The sequence below is a fragment of the Cavia porcellus genome, unplaced genomic scaffold (genome assembly GCF_034190915.1).
Source record: "Cavia porcellus strain 051 isolate PalLab524CR breed Dunkin Hartley unplaced genomic scaffold, mCavPor4.1 scaffold_7, whole genome shotgun sequence".
Classification (NCBI taxonomy): domain Eukaryota; kingdom Metazoa; phylum Chordata; class Mammalia; order Rodentia; family Caviidae; genus Cavia; species Cavia porcellus.
In genome coordinates, this window is record NW_026947490.1 from 49,130,696 (window position 1) to 49,151,568 (window position 20,873).

The 20,873-nt window shown below is 37.4% G+C and overlaps 1 protein-coding gene and 1 pseudogene across 1 annotated transcript in view; one reads left to right on the forward strand and one right to left on the reverse strand.

Moving 5' to 3' along the window:
* Sdhc (succinate dehydrogenase complex subunit C) overlaps positions 1–20,873 on the forward strand; it is a 35,916-nt gene that overhangs the window by 4,668 nt on the left and 10,375 nt on the right. Inside the window, exons 2-4 of the mRNA XM_003466690.5 lie at positions 3,017–3,073; positions 6,997–7,098; positions 13,430–13,491. Of these exons, the coding sequence (XP_003466738.2) occupies positions 3,017–3,073; positions 6,997–7,098; positions 13,430–13,491 (221 nt within the window). The remainder of the gene's footprint in view (positions 1–3,016; positions 3,074–6,996; positions 7,099–13,429; positions 13,492–20,873) is intronic.
* Positions 14,614–15,883, reverse strand: LOC100714835 (obg-like ATPase 1; annotated as a pseudogene).

Below are 20,873 nucleotides of genomic sequence, written 5' to 3' on the forward strand. Positions count from 1 at the left end.
CAGGAGGTGGGTTTTAATGGATGAACTTTTCAGACTGAGTTTCCATCAGAACAAAGGCATGCATGTTTCTGTATACAAATGATTCCTCCCCAGCATGTTATTCAAGGTTATATATCTTTTTTTTGCTGTTACTTGAGACATTTATAAAATTTTGGGGCTTCCATTGGTAAAGTTTCGAGGTCATATAAGAGAAACTCATTTGTATTATAGTAGCATCTTGTTTTGGACTAAAAAATAGTATTCAGTTTGGTCACATAGACTTGGCTTTGAATAATTTTTTTTTCCAGAAGTCAAATCCATTTTCCAGCAGACAGATATTTTTGTCATCATTGAGAGCTTTAAGAAAAATGTGTTGTGAATTCTGAAGGCCTTAGGGAGAACAGTGAAATAATATAATGTGATCCTGTGCATTTTCTTATTAGTCTTCCCTATACCAATAAGGGATATCTTAGTCTCATTTTATAAATGGAAAAGCTGAAGTTCAGTGACTCCCTCAAGTTACTCATACAGATCCAAGACTTCATTCTGGCATTTTTATTTTCTGGTATTCTTTCCTAGTACTAGTACAGAGTCAACCCTCATTTAAAATCTATTCCTGTGCTCCTAAATCCAATATCCAGAGGAGTTTCAAAAATGACTTGACAGTTTTGGGGAGATACTTATGCATTTCGAAAGAGGCATGCTAACATTAAGACAAAACAAACAGAAAATGAAAGAGACAATACTAACTGGAAATTAAAGGTTGTGACCTAAAAAAAAAAAAAAAAAAAAAAAAGAGATGAAAAGAGGAGAGAGGATACTCTAAGAACCAACAAAGGACTGGGTACAGTGACACATATCTGTAATCTAAGAATTTAGGAGGCTGAGGTGGGAGATTGTGAGAGTTTGGGACCAACTTGGGGTACACAAAGAGTTAAAGTGTTTGGATTACACAGTGAGACAAACAATAAAATATTACCATCTGCTATAATATTTTAATACCATTTAATGAAAAAATAAAATATCAGGGGTCCTGGTTTCATAGGAAAGAAAAGAGTAGGTATTTCCTTTTGTCATATTTCAAATAAGATGATAGAGTTTGTACATCTCATTTCTGTAAGGGTCTGTGGAAAGCTTACATTGATATTTGTCTGGAAAACAATGGCACTAGACAGAACTTGCCATAGATTCCAACCCACATCTACAAACTCTTGCTGGTACTGAGTAACTGGACCTAGCTGGTGTGAGGAATGCATCCCCTGCAACTTCAGAGACAATTCAGTTGATTAAAGAGATTTGTTCCCACTTCTTTCTGGGAGTCTTGGGTAAACAATGTCTGTATTCACCTCTTGTCTCCAAAGCTGGGAAGAAGGAAGAGCTGGATTGTGAAGGCAGCGTTGATTGGATTTTTCCTTTCAAATTGTGGGCCTTTTAGTGAACTGCTGTAAAGTATAAGATTCTTAAAAATGTTTAGTATCAGTGACATGAGGGATATCATGAGCTTGCTTGTTTATTTACATAAGTTTTTTTGAGACAGGGTTTTGCTATGTATTTCAGGCTGCGTTTGAGCTCACTGCCTCAAATTTGCGGCAGGTGGCTGGTCCAATTGCAGTGGGTTATCAGAACTTTTTTTTTTTTTTTTTGTCTTTTTCGGTACCAGGGATCGAACTCACGACTGCCTGCTTGCAAGGCAGGCGCTTATGCCGCTGAGCTAAATCCCCAGCCCTGGGTTATCAGAACTTATTAACATTAGTGTCACTAAAGTTGGTATACCACCTCCCTACTGCTAAATTTGACTGGCTTAAAAAAAAAAAATTTTACGGCAGGTGCACACCACCACGCCCAGCTCATTAGCTCTTTTAGAAGATGTAACCGCGTGACACTTGTGTTCCTGTAGTGCTTTGCTGAGATATAATGGGTACACAATAAACTTTTGTGGAAACAACAGATTTTTAATTTTTGCTTTTAGACCATCACAGTGATCTTTATTGCTTTTAGAAAGATTTGATGTAATAACTAAAGAGAATAATGGCTTTATATTTTTCCTAATATGACATAAACTTTGGGTCGGTTTAATTTAACCTTAATAAAATACCTTGTCACATGTCATTTTTCTTTTCTTTTCTTTTCTTTTTTTGTGGTACTGGGGATCAAACTCACAACCTCACACTTGCCAGGCAGAAACTTATGCCACTGAGCTAAATCCCCAGCCCACATGTTACTTTTCGACTTGAAAAGCAGAGGCGAGGGCAAGAGAATTGCTGGCCAGCCTGAAATATAGTTAGACCCTGTCTCAAAAAACTAAAAATAAAAAAAATTTTAAAAAGTAAAGAAAAGCAGTATTGGCACTAATGTATACATGTCAGAAAGAGAAACTTTTAAAACAATTTATTTTATTTTATTTTATTTTGGTACCAGGAATCAAACGACTACCTTACCAGGCAGATGGTATGCTACTGAGCTATATCCCAGGCCCAAGAGCAACTCCCACTCTCCACCCCAGGGAGTGAACTCTAGGCCTTGCATTTGCCAGACAGCCATTTATGTCACTGAGCTATATCCCTGGCCAAGAACAACTTTTAAGTAGGAAATTTACATATCTTTACATACCTGTATGTAGGAGTGTTAAAAATCCTGTGTATGATTATATAGAGACTTTTTGACTTGAAGCTCATTCAGATTGTCTGGACCTGGTAGTGGTTCCTTAACTTAACTATTAGGACCCTCCTTCCACAGATCCCTTGTTTAATTTTTAATCTATTTACAACAGGTCTCTCCAACAAGCTAAACTATATGCTTGTTGTTAGTGGTTTACTCCAGTTTTTGTTTGGGGTTTTTTGTTTTTGTTTTGGCAGTGTTGAGAATTAAACCCAAAAAGCCTCATGCTTGCTAAGCAAGCACTCTACTGTGAGCTACAGTCAGCTCTCATTTTTAAGTCTATTCCTGTGCACTTAAGTCCAGTGTAATACAAAAAGGAGGATTTGATATACTCAGGTTATCTCTGAATGTGTATTGATTCTTGACTCTTATCTTGCAGACATGCTGGCCGTCATTGCCTCCGTTCCCACCTTAGTCCTCAGCTCTGTATCAGAAAGTAAGTTTGTAAGTCTGTGCATATTATTATTATTTAACTTGTTTTTTTCCTCAGGGAGAAGCAGAAGGTTGTTAATTTAGATATGGGAGATTTGTAGATATTTTGCTGAAAATTTAATAATCATTATCACTAAGTTTTATGATTTCTTTTCTTAACTCATGGCCTCATACTTCCCAGGCAAGTGGTCTACCACTGAGCTACACCGTAGCCCCACTGTTTTGTCTGGGGGTAGTAGAAGGAAAGGTATTCATTTGGTCTTTTTAAAATTTTCCTCTTTCAGCTTTTTTTGTTTTTGTCTTTTACTTCAATGGTTTGCTCTTAGTTCTTGATTCTTACTTCAGTATCTAATTTTCTGGGGGTTGGGGATTTAGCTCAGCAGCATAATCACCTGCCTTGCAAAGAGGCAGTCGTGAGTTCGATCCCCGGTACCAATAAAAAAAAAAAAAAGTATCTAATTCTCTTCAATTTTTGTCCCCTCAGTGTTTTTTTTCTTATACCGTCTAATTTTAGGCAGTTTCAAGACTTGAGTTTTAATGTATTTCTTTCTGTTTAGTATTTACTCTGGATCTGTTGAGCTTAACAGTTGTCTTTTTGGGTTTTTCTGGTCCATCACCTTAACACTAGGCCACAACTGCTTGCCTTTGAGTTTTTTCTTTTCTTTCCTTTTTTTTTTTTTTTTTTTTTTTTTTTTTAACCAGGGATTGAACTCAAAGTTTTTTCTTTAACTTTTTTTTTTTTTTTTTTTTTTTTTTTTTGTGGTCTTTTTGAGACAAGGTCTCCCTATGCATTTCCAGCTGACCTTGAGCTTACTTTGTAGCCCACGCTGGTCTCGAACTTGCAATGATCCTCCTGCTTCAGCTTCCCGAGTACTGGGATTACAGGCATGCGCCACCAAGCCCGGCTTTTTCTTTTTCTTTTTCTTTTTCTTTTTCTTTTTCTTTTTCTTTTTCTTTTTCTTTTTCTTTCTTCTTTCTGGTACCAGTGATTGAACTTATGACCTCGTGCTTGCCAAGCAGGTGCTTACGCTGCTTAGCTAAATCCCCAGCCCCCAGCTTTTTCTTTTAACTTTTTATTTTGGAAATATTTTACACTTTCAGAAAAGTTATAAGAACAGTATGATCAATTTCTATATACCCTTTCCCCAGATTCATCAATTATTAACATTTTGTTGTATTTGCTTATCACACTGTTGGTTGTGCTATACGAAATTACTGTTTTGTAGACCAAATCTGGTTGAATATTTGACAATTTAGTGTGGCTTAGCCTAATATATACTTGTTATATTCACTAAATTCTTTGAGAGTACTTTGCAAGCATCATGATCTTTTACCTCTTAATCTCCTAAAAATAATCATATAACAGTGTAATTTAAAAACATAATTATCAAGTTTAGAAATTTAATATTCACAAATGCTTTAATGATATATAGTTGATTTTCTTTTCACAGGTTAATATATTTTATAGAAATAGAATCTCCTTTTCCTCCACCTAGAGTCTAATTAGGCTCACAAATATATTTAGCTGTCATATTTTCGTAAGGGTAGTACTTTTTTGTTTGTATGTTTGTTTTTGTGCTATTGAGGATTGAACATTCACACAGGACATTTACACTGAGCTGAGTGATATTCCCAGCCCTCTTTAAAAATGTATAAGTGATAGCTAAGATAATTACAATTTTTTTTTTTTTTTGTCTTTTTCTTTTTCATTGGTACCGGGGATCGAACTCACGACTGCCTGCTTGCAAGGCAGGTGCTTATGCCGCTGAGCTAAATCCCCAGCCCAGCTAAGATAATTATACTACTGATTTCTATTCATTGAAAAGAACAGTTTGTACTTATATTGTTTGATCAGCTTTGCATGCCTCTATCTTGTAATCTGAGCAACTATAAAGGTAAGTATACAATATATTAACCATTGTTAGTTTCCTATTATCTTATTTTGAAATTCTGTATCATGGTTTTTATTGTGATTTTTTTCCCCCTCTCTTTAAAATTTAAAAATAAATAAATAAATAAATTTTAAAGACAGAGTCTTGCTAAGTTGCCCAGGTTTGGCTTGAGCTTGTTTTCCTCCTGCCTTGGTCCTCCAGAATGCTGAAATTAAAGATGTGTGTTCCCATCCCTGGCAGTATTTTTAGTGTGGAACTGTGTTTTAGCCTTCCTTGTCTTTTAGGACACTGACATTTTGAATAATATAGACCTGTTGTTTTGTAGTGTCTTAAAAGTTGAGTTTGTGTGACTTTTCTAAGGATTGGAAACAGTGCATTACTTCATATCAGGGACAAGTTGATGCTGTTTGTGTCCTTAGTTATTTTTATCTTTGATCGTTTGCATAAGGAAATAGGTTTTTTCCTACCATAAAGTTGCAGTGTTTTCCTTTCGTACTTATTTATTGGTGCTGGCCATTGATCTTAGGGCTTTGTACATACTACATACACAATCAACCACTGAGATGCCCTACCCTTGGAATGGATCATGTTTCAGTGGAGTTTTTCTCAGTTGTATTTTTGGGTTTTTTCTTTTTTTTAATGTTCTGGAGATTGAACCCAGGGTCTTGTGCATACTAGGCAGCACTATACCACTAACCCACACCCCCAGCCTTGGAATAATTAATACAAGCACATAATAGATTGTTGAGCATAACTCTTTAATGGTTGCTTTCATTTTAGCCCACTGACAAGAGAAACCAAGAGCTGGGCATGGTGGCAAATGGCTATAATCTCGGCACTTAGGAGACTGAGGCAGGAAGTCACTGAGTTTGAGGTCAATCCGGGCTACATAGTGAGATCCTGTTACAGAATAAAACAAGGAATTTTTGAGGTACTGAAGTGAGTACAGATTTTTAAAAAATCAATACAGTTACAATTTAGGTATACATAATGATCACATTCATCATAGGGAATTTGTACCTGTACAAGATATGTCTTGATTCCTGTTTTTTTTCCCATTTCCTTCTCCTCCCTTCAATTTCTGTTCCCTTCTTTATTTACAAAGCTTTGTTTCCATTTTATCCTTCTTTTCTCATGTTTTTCTTTGTCCTTCCTCCCGCCATCCCCTAGCTCCTCTTTCCTTTTGAACAATTTCTTCCTATTTCACAGTTTCTATTATACATTTTGGTTCTTATTTGCACTTTCAGTTTGTCACACCAAGAGAGTACAATATTTACACATGTGTGTCCGATTTATTTCACTTAAGAGTATAGTCTCGAGATCCATTTAGCTATAAGTCTCAAATTTAGCAAGTCTTAATTTTTAAGAACCTTCTGTCCTTAGAAAGATAGAAGAGTACAGATAATAATAATGAGGTAGCATCCAAGACCTATGTTTGTTCAAATGGAGTTAAAGTTTTATACTTGGCCTATAGAAGTTGAATTTTTCACTGTTGGACCTATCTATTAGTAGGAATTAGAAGAGTTATCCTCTGATACTCTGATATAATTTCTTTGGGCAATTGAAGGTTTACCCCCTAAATTGTTTTATTCATTTATTTATTTGCAGTGCTGGGAACCAAACCCAAGGTTTTGTGCATGCTAAGCAAACACTTTACTACTGAGCCAACCCTCTAGTATCGGTTGAAGTGTTTTGTTGTTACTGACTTTTTTTTTTAAAGACAGATTCTCATTATGTAGTTTAGACTGGCCCTAATTTCATGAAGTATTGAAGGCTGACCTGAAAGTATCAGGAATCTTCCTACCTCAGCCTCCCAGATTCTAGGATTACAGGCAGGCACCACCATGCCCAGCTACAGTCAAGGTTATTTATTGACTCAAACTCAGCATAAAGATAAGGCAGTTGGAGGAGCTTTGTCCAGGAGGCAGGAGGTTTGTCCAGCTCACCTTGCCTTTAAAAAAAACCAAACTTTTGTTATGTAAAATATTAAACCAAGCTTACTTTTAATGTCTTTTAAAACCTGGTTTTATTTTAGTGCTGTGCCTTTGGGAACCACAGCCAAAGAAGAGATGGAGCGGTTCTGGAATAAGAACACAAGTTCAAACCGTCCTGTATCTCCCCACTTCACTATCTACAGGTAAGGACTTGCACCAGAGAAGCTAGGGATAGGAGGTCAAATTCTGGAGATTGGTCCTCAGCCTCCCTGGTATGTGCCTCAACTGGTGAGAAATATTTACTCAACAGGTGTACAGCTGTATAAAGAAGTTGAACCCTTCAGAGTGGAGGAAGAGAACAAAGTTTTCTTGGGCCTTTTTTATATGGAGATAACTAAATTCTGTCTTGTGGTCTTGTCTATTTTGCAAAACTGTAATTTAGGAAATTTTGATAAGTCAAATGTAATTCCATTACTTTAAAACATTTTTGAAATAGTATCAGATTTTCATAAAGTTTCAGAAATAATAGTGTTCCTATCTGCCTTTTTGTAGATTGTCAGCTTGTTAATCTTAACTGAATGATTTATGAGCAAATTATAGAAACTATGCTCTGTTACAAAGTGAGGACTCTGTTGTTGCCTGCTTTGAAGATAGTGCCCCATTATGCTGTATAGTTTTCAACAAAGTGTCCATATAACAAACTTTTATAAACCTAGTGACTTAAAATAACACAAATTTATAGTCTTACAGTCCTGTGATTTAGAAGTGTGATACAGATCTATGAATTGAGGTATTGTTAGGATTTGCATTTCTTTCTGTTGACCTTAAGAAAGATTCAGTTTTCTTGCCATTTGTAGCTTCTGTAAGCCTTCCACATTCTTTGGCTATGGCCTTCTTCTATTTTTTTATTTGTGGGGCTGGCCTTGAACTTGAGGTTCTCCTGCCTCAGCCTCCTGAATACTTAGGACTACAGAGACATACCACCATACTTGGCTCCTATCTTCTTTTTTTAATTGGTACCGGGGATCGAACTCACGATTGCCTGCTTGCAAGGCCGGGGCTTATGCCGCTGAGCTAAATCCCCGGCCTCTTGGTTCCTGTCTTCAAAGCAGGCAACAGCAGAGTCCTTACTTTGTAATAATAAGAGTTCTAACCTTCTGCCTCCCTTTTCTACTTTTAAGGACTCTTGTAAAAATTACATTGTAATCCACCCAGATAATCGAGACAATCAATCAATATGAGGGTCCTGAATTTAATCATATCAAATCCAGAATTTTGTATTGCATTTAGTTGTCACATCTCTTTAATATGGAATAGTTTTAGTTTTCCTTATCTTTTATGACCTTGGCATTTTTAGAATATTCCTCAGAGTTTGTCTGATGTTTTCTTGTGATTTATGCATTTTGGGCAGCAGTACCCCTGAAGTGATGCTGTACTCTGCCCAGCGCATTGTATCAGGAACTACATTTTCATTAATAACTGGTGATGGACTTTGTCACTGGTAAAGATTTGCCTACTGGAGCCAGGGATGTAGCTCAGTGTCACTACCTGGCAAGCACAAGGTCCTTAGTTCCCAAGATTTGTCTACTGGATTTCTCCACTGTAAATGTATTTATCAGTTCATCCATAGTTTGTGGAAAGCTATTTTGGAGCTCTAAATACTTTGATTTTCATCATTTACCCACTGGCATTTGTTGATACTACTTGCCTAAATCAGTAAATACTGTGATGGTTGTCAAATTGTGATTTTTCTAATTGCATGTATCTCCTAGGTTTCTTTCTTTACCTTTCTTTGGGGGAGAGGGGCAGGATCTCACTATGCAGTTCAGGCTAGCTTTAAATTCACTATGTAACCCAGGCTGGCCTTGAATTCATAGTGATTCTCTTGTCTCAGCCTCCCAAGTGCTGGAATTACAGGCGTGTGCTGCTCTGCCCAACATGATGTATTTATTTCTATAGGGCAAATCTTGATTTATTCTTCAGTTTGGACTGAAAGATTCATATTTTTCCTGAAGAGTTATGCTCTGTTATTCTCATTATTTATTCTGATGTTCAGAGTGTCCCAGACTTGGCCAGTATTTATTCACAACAGCTCTGTGAAATCAGAATCTGGACCCTCTCATTGGATATAGCTAAAATATACAAAAGGTGATGGAAAAACATGTTGAGTATTTAGATTTTAAAAATTATTACAGTAAATAACATTGCCAGAAATGATGGGGTAAGTGTGTTTGAAGGGGGGGAAGTATTTTGAGGGGATTAATGACAATGTGTTCTTAATTAGAACACATTTTTTCATTTTAAACAGTCACCATATTTTTTGAGCATTCCTCATTAGCAGTTTCTGCCACATGAAAACAACAGTATGTCCTCATGTAGCTCTGGATCTGGCTCTGTGCAACTTCCAAAGTCAAAAAAAGTAAGTGTTTTTAATTGATCCAGAACATTAAGCCACAACAGCACAATTAAAGATACTCACAAAGAAGACTTCCAGAACTGCTTTGGAAAGTGGCGATGACAATGGGATAAATATGTTTTGAGTGAGGAGGAGTATTTTGAGGGGGATTAATGACAGTATATCTTTTACTGAAATAAAATTTTAAAAATTTAAAATGTAATATAGTTTTCAATCATTCCTCATATGTTGGCAGGCACCCCGAAGACATGTATATACATATAAATATGTCTCTTCGCAGAAGTGACATTGGTAACTTTTTATCAGTGATCTCTGAGAAAAGTTGCTGAAAATCTGCTGCTTTTTTTTTTTTTCCTCAAGTTAACCCAGCAAAGCATCTTGAGCTTGTCTACCCTTTTTTCTTTAGTTTCTGCCAGGAAGGCTGGCCATATTTTGACCACCTCCACAAATACCACAACTTTGGGTTTTTTCCTAACTCAGATTCCAGGAATAATTCTGATTGCAGAAACTAAACATTCTACCAGAATAGACTAACAAGTGGTCCCTTGCTGCTTTATGGTGAAGCCTTTGTAAAAGAGATACATGATTTGGGGGAGGATTATAATGATGAGAAATGTCCTTAATTATTCTAAATCTATAGTTAAAGCCTACATAGTTAGCTGTTCTGGTTGGACAGAAGTGAAATCCCCAGACACAATTGACACTTTTGTAGAAAAAAAGAAATAGAGAACACAGAAGTTTTTTCTGGGGTGATATGTTAGGGAAAGGTGTCTGGGATATCTGAAATCACCCTTTATTCCTGACTATTCAGAGTTCTTTGGAAAGACATGGAAATAAATAGTCGGTGATGTTGAGCATCTTTTCATGTATTTATTGCCATTTGTATATCTTTGGAGAAGTGCTTTTACTTTTTTGATAGTACTATTTGGCGCACAATTGTTAGATTACTTGCTAAAATTTGTATATTCTCTGTCTCTGGTATTCCTTTTGTTAGCATTCCATTAACAAAGTAAGAAAAAAGGAAATAAAGTTAATGCAGTTTATGGGGGCTGGGGATTTAGCTCAGCGTCATAAGCACCTTCCTTGCAAGTGTGTGGTCGTGAGTTCGATCCCTGGTACCGATAAAAACGTAAAAGACAAAAAAAAAAAAAAAAAAAAGGTTAATGCAATTTATGCCAGTAGCTGGCTCTCAGTGTGCTAGGTACTCTTTCAGGAAGTCAGAAATGAAAGATAAGTAAGCTGTAACTTTTGTTCAGAAGGAGCTCAGTGTTTTCCACAAAAGTGAATTTCCTACTGCTCACCTCTTCTGTAAGATAATTAAAAGTCTTGACTAGAGTCTTAACCAGATGTTCACACAGGAAATAGTAGAGATGACTTGTCTCCGTTCCATAATATCTGGGGCCTCTGCTGGAAAACAGAGAAGCTGGGGATTAAATTCATCCAAAGATCAATTGCTCACATCTTGGCCTTGTTCTGGCTGTCTGGGGGGCCCTTATTTTCTTTACATGGGCTTTTCCATGTAAACGCTGTGTACTCAGTACCCAAACCTTCTATGTAAACTGCTTTGGGCTTCCTTACAGCATGAGGGAGGAAGGGAAATCCAAAAGCCTTGCATCCTGATTTCTGCTGCATTGTTTCCTGAGGCATGAAGTCCTGCCTGAGCCCAAGGGAAGGGGCTAAATACTTGACTGGTAAGAAATGACAAGCTTCTTGAAGATTATGTGGTACTAGATAAATAAAATGCTTCACCTACTCAGTACTAGACTAAGCAAGCTATGGTTTAACTACTTTTTAAAATGAGGGTAGCATTTACATTCAGCTGTGTTTTTTCTGTTATGGGGTTCTAATTCATCTGGTGCATTCAGAATGCTGAGCGATGTCTTACAGTGTCCTTAAGTCTTTAGGATTTCAGTGTTGTCCCATCAATGTTTAGTCTTTTTCAGTCTGGTAATCATTTCTGACAAAATACTAGAGCAGTCTATTTCACACTCTGTTATCAGTTAACGTAAAATTGTCTATGCCAATTAGGCTTTCTTTCCCTGAATACAATTTTAAAAGCCCCTTTTTGTTGTCCTTGACATTTTTGCAAATCTCAGCTCATTCTGGGTTTTATTCTTCTGAATCTTATCAAATTATGCCATTGTTCTGTTTGTCCTTGGTTATGTTATTCTACCTTTTGCCTTTGTCCAGTGAAAATGAATTCATCAGAGTAATGCTTAGCCAATTCTTCTTTGTGTTTTTGAGCATTACTACTTTTTTTTTTTTAAGGCAAAGTCTTACTGCATAGAAGTCCAAGTTCGCTTTGAATTTATTTGGTAGTCTGGGCTGGTCTCAAACTGGCAGTCCTCCTGTTTCAGCCTCCCGAGTACCGGGATTATGGGTGTGACTCTTTTTATTGCTAGGTAGAACTTTTTGAGATCTTTTCAACCTTAAATTACTTTGCTTCAGAATATTGAGTATGTGGCCTGACTATGTTCTGTATTCCCTCTGTATTCCCTCTGTGCTGACATTCCAAATGTCAGCTTTCTCCAAACATTCTTGTTTCTATTTTACTGACCAATCCTCTTCTTGAGCATGAGAACTAGGTCTAGAATAAGATGACAGTTGTCCTTCTGTGGAAGTGCTTTGGCAAACTGATGATTCATGATTTAAAGAGGAATTTGATGACTTTTTTTTTGTCTTTTTGAGACAGGGTCTTGCTGTACAGTTCAGGCTGGTCTTGGGCTCACTTTGTAGCCTAGGCTGGTCCTGAACTCACAATGATCCTCCTGCCTCAGCCTCCTGAGTGCTGGGATTACAGGTGTGAGCCCCCATGCCCGGCTGATGACAAATTTCTATCATGGATTAAGTAATATTTATAAAATCCAGCAAAATTGGATATAAAATTGAGGGTTGCGTAATTTATTGGGGATAAAGTGGTATGTTAAATATGGTTATTTGAGAGGATATAAGGAAGTCTTAAGAATGATCATATATTTCTGTTAAACTGAATAAGTAAAACTCATCAGATTTTTTTCTACTTCGCTGTTGGGACTGGAAAACAGCAGAACCCGGGTTGTTGTATTCTGGTGATTACTTTGTAATTGTACCTACTTGCACTGGTATAAACATGGTGGCTTATGTCATTTCTCCTTGTAAAAAGAGTAGTTTCTCTCAGCTCTAATAGTCATGCAGTTTATTAAAAGGGGAAAGACTTTTCTTAATAAATCAGTTTTCTTTGTCTTTTGTAGTGCCTCATGCAAGATAATGCAAATGCTCTGCCAGTGAGCTACACCAGCATAGTTTCCTTTCTCTTTCCTCCCCTTTCTTTCTGTTGTGTTGTTTTACTTTGCTTTGCTTATTTGAGACGAGGTCTTGCTATGTAGTACAGGCTGGCCTTGAACTTGCTTATGTAGCCTGGGCTGGCCCAGAACTCATGGCCATCCTCCTGGTTTATCCTCCTCTTTCCCTTCATTTTTGGCACCAGTTTTTTTTCCTTTTTATCGGTACCGGGGATTGAACTCAGGACTGCCTGCTTGCAAGACAGGCGCTTATGCCGCTGAGCTAAATCCCCAGCCCCAGTTTATCCTCCTCAATGCTGGGATTACAGGTATGAGCCATCATGTCCAGCTCAGTTTTCTTATTTCAAATTAGAAAGTGGAAATAGAAAATATTAATGGGCTGGGCATGGTGGTATACAGCTATAATCCCAGCACTTCAGAGGTTGAGATAGAGCATTGCCATGAGTTCGAGGCCAACTTGAATTACATAGTGAGTTTAAGCCTAAACTACATAATGAGACCCTGTCACAAAAAAAAAAAAAGAAAAGAAATATTAAATATATTAGTTTTTTGTTTTTGTTTTTTGCCAAGATGATTCTTTACTATGAGGTTATCTTTTTTCTCTGTTGTGTATGTGCTTGTGATGCTGGGAATGGTACCCAAGGGCACTCTACTACTGAGCTACATATCCCACCCTTTCTTTTTTTATTTTGAAATAAGGTCTCACTAAGTTACCCAGGTTGGCTTAACCTTTTGATGCTTCTGCCTCAAGCCTCTCAACTGGCTAGGATTATAGGTATGTGCCACCACACCTGGTATCTTTTCCTTTTTAAAAATTATCTACATGTTTCTTTGTAGATGGTCTCTTCCTATGGTGATGTCCATTTGCCATCGCGGCACTGGTGTAGCCTTGAGTGGAGGTATGTATGAATATTTTAATATATGCACACATATACTTCTGGGAAGAACTGCTGTCTCTGTGGCTTTTGTCACTGCCTCCTTGGCAGTTCAGCCACCTGATACAGAGAGAATGATGAGACCCCTTAAACTTCATTGCTTTAACAATTAATTATGAGTTTCCATATCCTCAGATTCTTTTCTTAGCGAATTTTTAAACTCATTTTCTAGTTTAACTTATATAGTTTATATCGTTCTTTTTTTTTTTTTTTATCAGTACCGGGAATTGAACTCACGACTGCTTGCTTGCAAGGCAGGTGCTTATGCCGCTGAGCTAAATCCCCAGCCCAGTTTATATAGTTTAATCTAGTTTTAAACTCATTTTCTGATGTTAAATTGATTAAAATAATAGAGCAGAGATTGAAATGTAATGGAGATGAGCCAGCTGAGTAAAGAAACATAGTCCAAGAGCAGTCATCAGCATTGAAGATGATTTCACCATGTTGAAGGAAGTATGGATCCCAATTGAGATACAGAAATAATTAATGAAAGGCTGCAGCTTAAAGATGAGGAAATGATTGGGCCCATTATAGATAAACTAGAAAAAGTGGCCATGAGAGGCAAGATCAGTCATCAGCCTTCTGACATGCTTTTACTTTATTTTTTTGGTTTACCAAATGTTTTATTGAGTATAGACATCTGGAGTACTGTACAGTATACATTATCTGTAGATTCTAAAAGGAGCAAGCCGCATTGTCCTCACTGTCTATAATGTGTCAGGCTTGGCTCACACAGTGGAGATTAATGAAGTGTCATGAGAGTAATACGGCTCTTGGAAAGCTTCTACAATTTGTGGGGTTTTTGTTTGTTTGTTTTGTCTTTTTTTGGTGACAAGGTCTCCCTATGTATTTCTGGCTGGCTTAGAGCTCACTTTGTAGCCCAGGCTGGTCTCAAATTTGCAGTGATCCTCCTACCTCAGCCTCTCGAGTGCTGGGATTACAGACATGCAGCTAAAGCTTCAGCAATTTGAAATAGGGTCTTAATCACATGAAAAGCAAGGTTGTTCACATTTAGTAACTTACATTTCAGTGGAAGTACACAGTATTTTATAATTTAAAAACAAAAATAATTTCTTTGTAGATTTCCATTACCCAACTTAAATTTGTCCCTTCAGTTTTCAGAAATTTTAATTTAAAAAACCATATGCCTTTTGGAAATTGTATGTTTATCCGAGCAATTATTAAAAAAATTTTACTTCTTTTTTGGTTGCTGAAGTGTATTAAATTTGAAGAAGATATTCAGCAATATAATTTCTGCCTTGTTGTCTGTGTTCCAGCTGCTTTGATTGCATTTTCAGAAACTTCCTCTTTAAAATCTTTGTATGTTGTTACTTCAGCCATAATGAATCCCTTTTCAAAATCTGTGTGAATCTTTCCTGCAGCATGAGGAGCCTTCGTCCTTTTCCTCATAGTTGGTGCACATGCTTCATCTGGGCCTGTAGTGAAAAAGAATTCTAGTTGGAGTACTACAAACCTAGCCTTAATGATTTTTGGCAAAGTATTTTTGTGTCATGTTTGTTCCAGATACTTCTGTCTCTCCTCAGCACTCAATTCTTGCAACTTGAATTCCAAAGCCCCACAAAAGGAATGACCAAGGCACCTGGGTCATACTTGTCCACCCATTCTTTAATTTTTATCAGCCACTTGTTTATCTCGCTAATGTCTTTTTCAGAAAGATTAACCAAGTAGACCATTGACTTCGAAGTAAAAAATAAGTGTTTATTCAACACTTCAATCTCTGTCATTCCAATCATGATAGAAGTGAACAGATTTCTTTTGATCTATAATTCAGTATTTGACTTTGTACCTTATATCATATTCAGGTTTTAGTTTCTTATCTCGTTCTCTCATGGCCACTGTTTGTAGTTTATCTATAGTGGGCGGAATCATTTCCTCATCTTTAAGCTACAGCTTTTCATTAATTATTTCTATATCTCAATTGGGATCTATAATTCCTTCAACATGGTGATATCACCATCTTCAAAATCACGTGTTAGATGAAAGATACCATCACAAGCACTAATATGAGATAAAAAGGCATTTCCCAAGCCCTGCCATTGTGAATTCTTTTTCACAGGCCAGCAATATCCATGACATTTAGCAAGGCAGGATTTTGTTTGCTGGTTTGTGATACTGGCAAAGGAAGTCAACTCTTTCATCTGGCACAGGGACTTTGCTCTCATTAAGATCAGTAGTGCAGATGGAAAGTTTTCTGCTAAAGCCTGACTCTTCAGTAATACATTAAGGTGGATTTCCCAGCATTTGGCAATCCAACAGTACCTATTTTCAGTGAAGTTCTAAATCTTCCAAAGATTGGGGATAGTTTAATTCCATCATCCCCCTTTTTGGGGGGCATTGTGTTCCAGGCAGCATGAAACAGTCCTGCTGGCAGCAGAAGGCAGTGTGCCCACAGACCCGGCCCCTGTGCCAAGCTGCACGCACAGTGGCAGCAGGGGTGGTGGGAAATTCTTTTAGTACCTCAGGTTTAGCATCTATTCTTTGTCACCTGGAATTACCAGGTTCCAGAAGACTAACACACTAACACATCTCAAAATCTTGGCACACAGACTGGAGTATCTATTTATTCATTCATATAATATGAAATACGGTCACAGAGTGAATTGTATACTGTGCTTAGTACATCCTTTTAAGGAAGGGAGGTGTATTGGATGGAGTGCAGGCTTCTGGGATCTGATGAATCTTTTCACAGTGGGAATATACAAGAGAATCAGGAGACTGTTTATATTTCTTTGGTTAGTGCTGGAGACATAGATACATATTTTGCTTTTTTAGTTTTCTGTTTTCTGGACTGTAAGTGTGCGTTGTACCCTCACCTTCAGCAAAAACAAAAACAAAAAAATAGATTAGATTCTCACAAATACATACTCTCAAAGAATTCTAGTTTTTCCTTTCATAATACATAATCAGAGTTGTAATTTGCTTGCTCATTATTATTCTTTCTTACTGGATTGTATGTCCCATGAGGGCTCAGACCAAATCTGTCTGTATTTGTATCAATGTAACAGGATGCCTACAGTGGCAGTGGATATTCAGTAAATACTTTCAGAATGAATACTAGTCTCCTCTACTGTTACTACATGTTTTTACATGTTTGTTTCCTAAGTTTCTTTTGCCATGCTGCAGATCAGACCTAGGACCCTGTACCTTAGCCTAATGTACTAAGCTATACACCTAGCCATGTTTTCTAAGTTTCTTTTTTTTTTTTTTTATTTCTGTTTTTAAAGTTAGTTTTAAAGGAAATAGAACAAAACAGAATAATGAGAACAATATTGGATTTCAAAAGCCAGACAGTAGAAAATCCCTAGTAGTTACTATATTGCATATTATTATTCTCTAAATAGATGCCCAAACTACTGGCTTTAGGCCTGCAAAGTCAGTCAAACAATACAGGCATTGTGTTGTTTCTTTACTCCAGTTGCTATCATCTCAGCTTGTGTTCTCCATATCAGCCAGTCGCTTGAGGTGGAGTGGCAAGTAGCTCATCTCTCTTGGCCTGTGCTCTGGCTAGTGCACGGGACAGTGCAACTTGGCTTCTTAGTTCTAACTTGGCCTCACGAGTGTCTCATGTTTTCTAAATTTCTGCTCTGTGTGTAATTATGTTTTCACGTTCTGGTTCTCGAGGTAGCTTAGGTTATTCCCTTCCATGCTAACCTTTAATAGCTATGTAACTAATTTCTGGAGTGATAAACACATCCACATGATGGGAAGGAGATGCATCCAACTCTCTGGGGACAGAAGCTCCTGGACTTGGGACCCTTCTAACCTTTTCATACCTTTTTGTCTGGTGGTTCATTTATATCTTTCATAGTATTATTTATAATAAACCAGTAAACATTAAAAGACTACTGAACTGTATTGTATTTCAACACTTGTATTTCTGTATGATATGATTGCTCATTTAGCTGAGATGTGCTTGATTCAGAGGGAGCAAGAGCGGGAGGGAGGTTATCAGGCATTAGAGCACTGCATAGGTAAATCTTCAGTTTGTTCTGTCTCCTTAAGTCACCCAGAGAATGGTGCTGTCTTATATGCAAACCAGTTCTTATATGCAAACCATTTTTAAAAGAAATGCTTGGATGAACTGTTATAGCACATACTCAACAAGCCCTCTGTCCTGAGCTGCCAGTCCTTTGCTGGCAAAGGCCCTTTGCTGGCAAAGGAAAATAACCTTATGATTGGAACACCATAAAAATCGGTGCCATGTATACAGACTCTTCTCTCCTATGGTTGGTTCCCTGTTATGCCTTTAAACTCATCCTAGGACATATCAAGGAAATAATATTGCCTGAATTGTATGAAGTTATATACCTGAGAGACAGAAGCCCTACTGCTTTATGTTATGAAAGCTCCAACCCCCTGTCTCTTGATACTTTAGGCTGAGAGCAAAGCCCAAGTTTTATTCATCCTATCAGGCATCATTACCAGTTTGCAGGGAGATGGCCCATGTGTATAATATAGAGCAAAGGGCAACCTTCCTGTCCTAGCATGTTATCTGATTCTGCTTCAGAAATTTGATGCCATTAAAACTGTCAGGGCAGGAAAGGGATTTTTCTTAATTTGCTTTGGTAAAGTGGTAGTACTGGAAAAATACCCTTCTTTCTGTTTTTTGTAATATCCTTCAGGGCCCCTCCTAGGCCTCTATAAACTATTTTTATTGAAGTGCCTACAGCAGGGCTAGTGGCTCTAAGGTAGGGATCTTATATTTAGGGAGCTGGCATTGGTCGGAATTATATTAAGCTAAGTCTCGGCTATTTATAGTACAGTATACATATGTATGAGAATAATATATGTACACACATCTATATGTGTGTATACAGTATATACATACACAGAGATAGTATCGTTGATTACTAAGGATGGGAAGTCCTGTCTGAGATCTGATGCTGTCATTCCTATGCTGTCATTGCTTTGGTTGGTAAAGGGATGATAGAATTCAAGTAGAATGATGATTGTTATAAAATTAAAAAAAAAAAACAACAAAAAAAACAGGGCCGGCGTTTATCTCGGTGACATAAGCACCTGCCTGGCAAGCGCAAGATTGTGAGTTCGATCCCCAGCACCAATAAATAAAAAAGACGATTGATTGGCCTGGGAACTCATGTGTGGTTCCTGGTTTTTAACCTGCTTGCATTGAACTGATAGAACAAGTTTCAACACTCAGTTTCTAAATACTGTTGGGTGTGGTGGCACATACCTATAGTCCCAGCGCTGGGGAAGCTGAAGCAAATAATATATATTAAATATGTACATTTTTTTGTGTATCGCTTTGACCTCCAAACTAACTAGATAAACCAAGATGACCTAATAAAGTGTGTTAGAGACCTAAGACCAGAATGTAATTGAAATTAAATGAGGCAGAAATGTAGTTGATAGTATTATAGTCTATTTTAGGGGATACAAATTGGCAGCCTGTGGTCCATATTTGGTTAACAGATGCATTTTGTTTGGTTGTACTGTGTTTAAAAAAAATTGAATTCTTTGCCCATTTTTAAATCCAATTGTTTTCTTGCTGTTGAGTTCCTTATATAGTCTAGATATTAACCCCTCATCTAATAACATAGTTTGCAAGTATCTTCTTCCATTTTGTAGGTTTTTTGCTGTGTTAATGTTCACTTTGTTGTTGCAAAAGCCTTTTAGTTTGATGTAATCCCATTTGTCTCTTCTTGCTTTTGTTCCCGGTACTTTTGAGGTGTCATCCAAAAAATTCTTGTGCAAACCAGTGTCATGAGGTGTTTCTCAAATATGTTTTATTCCAGGAATTTTGAAGTTTTGGGTTAGGATGATTGTAATTAACAGTAAGGTATTATGTATTTCAAAATTACTAAAGAATTTTGAATGTTTTTCACAGGAAAAAATGATAATGCTAATTGCCCTGATTTGATCATTACTCTAGGTATGCATGTATTGAAACATCACACTGTACACCCCATAAGCATGTACCATTACTATGAGTTAAGGCATAACTTTTTTGTTGTTGTTGTAGTTCTAGGGATTGAACTGATGACCTAGCACTTGCCAGGCAGAGGCTTCTGCTGTTGAGCTAAATCCCTGGCCTAACGCATAACTTTTTTTTAAAGAAAAAAAATGTAGAATTGAATGCCTTTAGGTGGGTCATGATATTTACCCATCCCTCACAGTTCATTCTGAACCACATTAGTCTGTGTTCCCTTATACAATTTTGCACATTTGTATAGCTCTTGTAGACATTTGGTTTTTTTTTTTTGTTTGTTTTCTGAAATTCTGAGACAGGTTCTTGCTTTGTAATGCAGGCTGGCCTTGAACTCACCATGTAGCCTAGGCTGGCTTCAAATTTGAGTTGATCCTTTATCCTCAGGCTCCTGAGTGCAGGGATTACCGGTGTGTGCCACCACACCCAGCTCCACTTAGCTCTTACAGGCATTTGTGTTGGGCCTGCCTATTGGGAGGGGCAAAAAGGGAGTGACAGAGAGAACCAGGTAGTCAGGAGCATAGAAAACAGAGAGAGAAAAAAATGAAGACCTATAAGACAAGTGTTAAGAGTGTTTATTCTTAACTCTAGAAGAGAGGAACTCTGAACCTGGAGGACACAGATTTTCCAGTCAGTAGAAAAATATATTCTTTTTTTTGTCTTTTTCCTTTTTATCGGTACCAGGGATCGAACTCATCACTGCCTGCTTGCAAGGCATACGCTTATGCCGCTGAGCCAAATCCCCAGCCCCAGAAAAGTATATTCTTGTGACTTGTAGGTGATTTTGATTTTGTGGCCTTACCTTAGTGCAGATGACATTTTCCTCAAAATTATTTCTCCAGGGCCAGGGATATAGCTCAGTGGCACAAGTACCTGCCTGGCAAGCACAAGTTTCTGAGTTCATCCTGAGTTTGATTCTTGGTTCCAAAAACAAACAATTATTTCTCCATTTGTGCTTTTTTTTTTTTTTTTTTTTGGTCTTTTTTTGAGACAGGGTCTCACTTTGCAGTTCAGGCTGGCCTTGCGCTCACTTTGTAGCCCAGGCCAGTCTTGAACTCACAATGATCCTCCCACCTCAGCCTCCCGAGTGCTGGGGTATTACAGGCGTGAGCCACCATGCCAGGCTTCTCCATTTGTTCTGATTTGCTAATTTTCTTTTCTTTCTTTTCTTTTTTTTTTTTTTGATGTGCTAATTTTTAAACTGGCTTTCTAGCCCATGAATTTTGGGTATCTGTAAAAATTCCCCACAGTATTTTAGCTCATGGCTGTTTCATAGGTTTTAGTCTCAATTTAGGCAAGACTAAAGAGCAGCTAGGTCACTGACTAGAAAAGTTACCAAGAGTTCTTGTCGTCTTTGAGATCCCTTGAAAGATCTTGA